The 3,190-nt window shown below is 51.3% G+C and overlaps 1 protein-coding gene across 1 annotated transcript in view; it reads right to left on the reverse strand.

The window, feature by feature from the left end:
• Positions 1 to 2,950, reverse strand: part of septin9b (septin 9b) — a gene marked incomplete in the record, with an annotated part of 48,926 nt that extends 45,976 nt beyond the window's left edge. The window contains 1 exon segment of the mRNA XM_062547658.1: positions 2,823 to 2,950. Within this exon segment, the coding sequence (XP_062403642.1) occupies positions 2,823 to 2,877 (55 nt within the window).
• Between the last annotated feature and the right edge of the window lie 240 nt (positions 2,951 to 3,190).

Below are 3,190 nucleotides of genomic sequence, written 5' to 3' on the forward strand. Positions count from 1 at the left end.
ACAAGGCTCTTGTGGGCTGCTGGGCTAGTTAGTGATGAACTACGTGCTTGTGTGTGCACTCAGACCCCTCACCTCTTTATAGACACCCCAAAATAAAGCGTGAAATTCTTGTTTGATTCTGACAAGTGGAGACTCCACAAGCTCAGTCTCCATCTTTGTGTCCACAACAAAGCCCCCTCAGGCCAGAGGAGGAGGAGGTGGGGGAGGAGGAGGAGATGAAGGAGGAGGAGGAGCAGGACGAGGAGGAGGAGAAGGAGGAGGAGGGGACCCCAGTGCAATACAGCTGGTAGAGATGTGCGTTGTTTGGCCCCAGGCTCCTCCAGCCTCCCCACATATCTACAGGTGGGGCGGGGACGGCCTCACTTCCTCTTTGAACCCGCGGAGGGTAAACAGAGGCCTGACACGAGCGGGAGTCCTGGATTTACACTCGCAGCTAACCACAGAGGAGCGCTTCAAACAGACACAAGAGCCACAGGGGCCGTGTTCCCAATACGTTAGCATTTAGCGTTAACCTTTAGCCCTTAGGGCCAAGAGGAGGGTGATGGGAAAGCTGATGCCATTTGGCATTTCAGTATTTTTGCTGACAACGCCATCTCCTCTGCTAACTAAGGGCTTTTCAAGAGGAAGTCGTTTTGGGGAAGGACTTAGAAAAAAAAATAAAACAAATTCAGAAATGTGAAACCTCCGCTGTGGTCTGCCGTGTGCAGCCAGGCCGGCTCTCTGAGCGGCACAACAGGACGCCGGCGTGGATTTTCCAGCGCCGGCCGACCGTCGGCACGGCGATAAGACGGGAGATGTCAGGTTATCAGTTTCCCTCGGACGCTTCCTCGCGCGGGAGCGGTCATCAGCCATCAGGCGCTGGACTGGCCACGGTGACGCGGACGACTCATCTGCCGAAGCCCCCGAACTCTGACAGCGGTCGGATAAGCGCTGTCGAAAAACACACTGGCCTCCGAGATGACAGCGACAACCGAACGGCTCTGAGAGGAAGTGGGGCCATCTCTACAATCTGTCACTGAAATGTGATGAAGATGAAGATGAGGCCAGACACTGTTACCTAGCAACCTTTTAGCCTGGGGTCATGTACTGTAGCTCTGCAAGGGTGAGGGGAAAATACTGAATGCATTCAAGTGAGTGCAGCTTCACAAACATGTTGACAGCCTGCGTACACTGCCCTTTGCACACACTCACACCTACCCACACACACACACACACACGCACACACTGTGTGACTTACTTTCCAGAGATTGCTCAGGAACACACACTCTTTTTTGCTCATGTTCTTGGCACCACTAAGCCCACACTTCCTGTGGAATTTCCTCCTCCTGCCCAAACACCCCCCGGCCCCTCCTAGACCCCCCTCCCCACACACACACACACACACACACACCCCTCAGCGACAGGAGACCCCCACACGGGCAGCAGCACGCTCACAGCGGGAGCCCAACGCCCTCCACAGCAGACCCACAACACACACGTCCACACACTCGTCTGTACGGGCGCACGCAGCCCTATGTGTGTGTGTGTGTGTGTGTGTGTGTGTGTGTCTGTGTTCTGGAGGCCTGGCTGGCCCCAACTCCTTTTACAGTCAACTGAGGGCATGAGGGAAGAGTGCCCATTTTAGGGAATACTCTTTCCATATGTTTGCTCTAAATGCACTTCAATTTGGCTGCTCGCACTGCACGCGCCGCCTGCACTTTGTTACATGTGGGGCAATGATAACATTATTGACCATTAATCTCAGTTACTGTTGTGCACCGCTGACTGTTTACCTTGCATAAATAATGGGAAACCATGGAAACGACTATTTACAGTGTGGGGAAAAGGGGAATTGGAAAAAGAGACCAAGATCTGCCTACAAGTCTTCTGATATGACTTTCTGATTCAACAGCGAAAAGACTATACTGGCTATTTCATCAGCATTTCTATTCGTTTAACATATGCGACAACCGATGGGAATTTGAAGGATCAAACCAGCAGGTTGCCTCCATCCAGCAAATGTGCTTTAACAGTTGTTAAAACGCCGGTTGAGTTACATGATGAGCGCCTATAGTCCAGCAACAGCTGACATTCTGCTAGAGCCATCTGAAGCAGACAAAAGAAGCCGTCATACTTCAGATGGATGGACGAGCTCGGCGCTCATGTGACCCCACGCAGAGATGTCAGCTGGGAAGGCAAAGAAGGGAGAGATGGATGGATAGAGTAGAAGAAGGAATCCATGCAGTGCCACGCGAATGAAAGGAAAGAATGGAGGGAGAGAAAAAGAGAACTGCAAACAAGTAAAGTTGTGAAGGAGCGGGGGATGGGGAGGGAGGGGTGTGTGTGTTTGTGTGTGTGTGTGTGTGTGTGTGTGTGTGTGTGTGTGTGGAGGAGATCCAGATGTTCCCCTTTGGGTAAAGGTGCTTCAGCGCGGCCCCAGTGTTTTGATCTGGGGAGATTTCCTGTGGACACGAGCTGCTGTCAGTGCTGTCTACTTTCAGGAGGTCAGAATGGGGAAATCAATAGCAGGCTAAACACAGTGAGTACGCTGAGGAAACACACACTCATACGACCTCAGGGTGCCCGACCGCCAGCACAACACACACACACACACACTCACACACACACACTCACTCAACACCACCACAACCACGCAAGAGTGGCACTCAATAAATCAACACTGATGGATGCTCACATCCAGTCTCCCCATCCATACTGCTTTTTTACCTCCATACTTTTCATACTTCTACACTCCACTCTAAGATACACACTCCAGTTCTTCTAAGAGCTCAACTTGACTCTACTTTTCGATGAGGTCAAATGAGGAATGGAAGAGGACCAACCTTCAAAGTCAGATATAATTCCGTCCAAGTGAGCATTAACGGCTGAATCAGACATCCTGTCCTTTTAATCTCGCCGCGGAGGAGGCTCTTCCCAAGGTAACGCTGAAATGGGCAAGCTCAGGATTTCAAACAAATCCCAAATTAGGAGTCACGGCAATTAGGGGAAAAAAAATTGGAGCTGTGCAGCACCGATGACTTTCTTAAAGGACCAGCTACCTTTCAATAACACCACACTCGGGGCAAGAGAGAGTGAAAGTCAAGACCTCTCCTTCCCCTCCCACTCAGACTCTCTCTCACTCTCTCCCTCTCTGAAACTCTCTCTCCCTCTCTGACACTCTCTCTGAATCTCTCTCCCTCTCTCCTTCTCT

This window comes from Sardina pilchardus, chromosome 1 (assembly GCF_963854185.1).
Source record: "Sardina pilchardus chromosome 1, fSarPil1.1, whole genome shotgun sequence".
NCBI lineage: Eukaryota > Metazoa > Chordata > Actinopteri > Clupeiformes > Clupeidae > Sardina > Sardina pilchardus.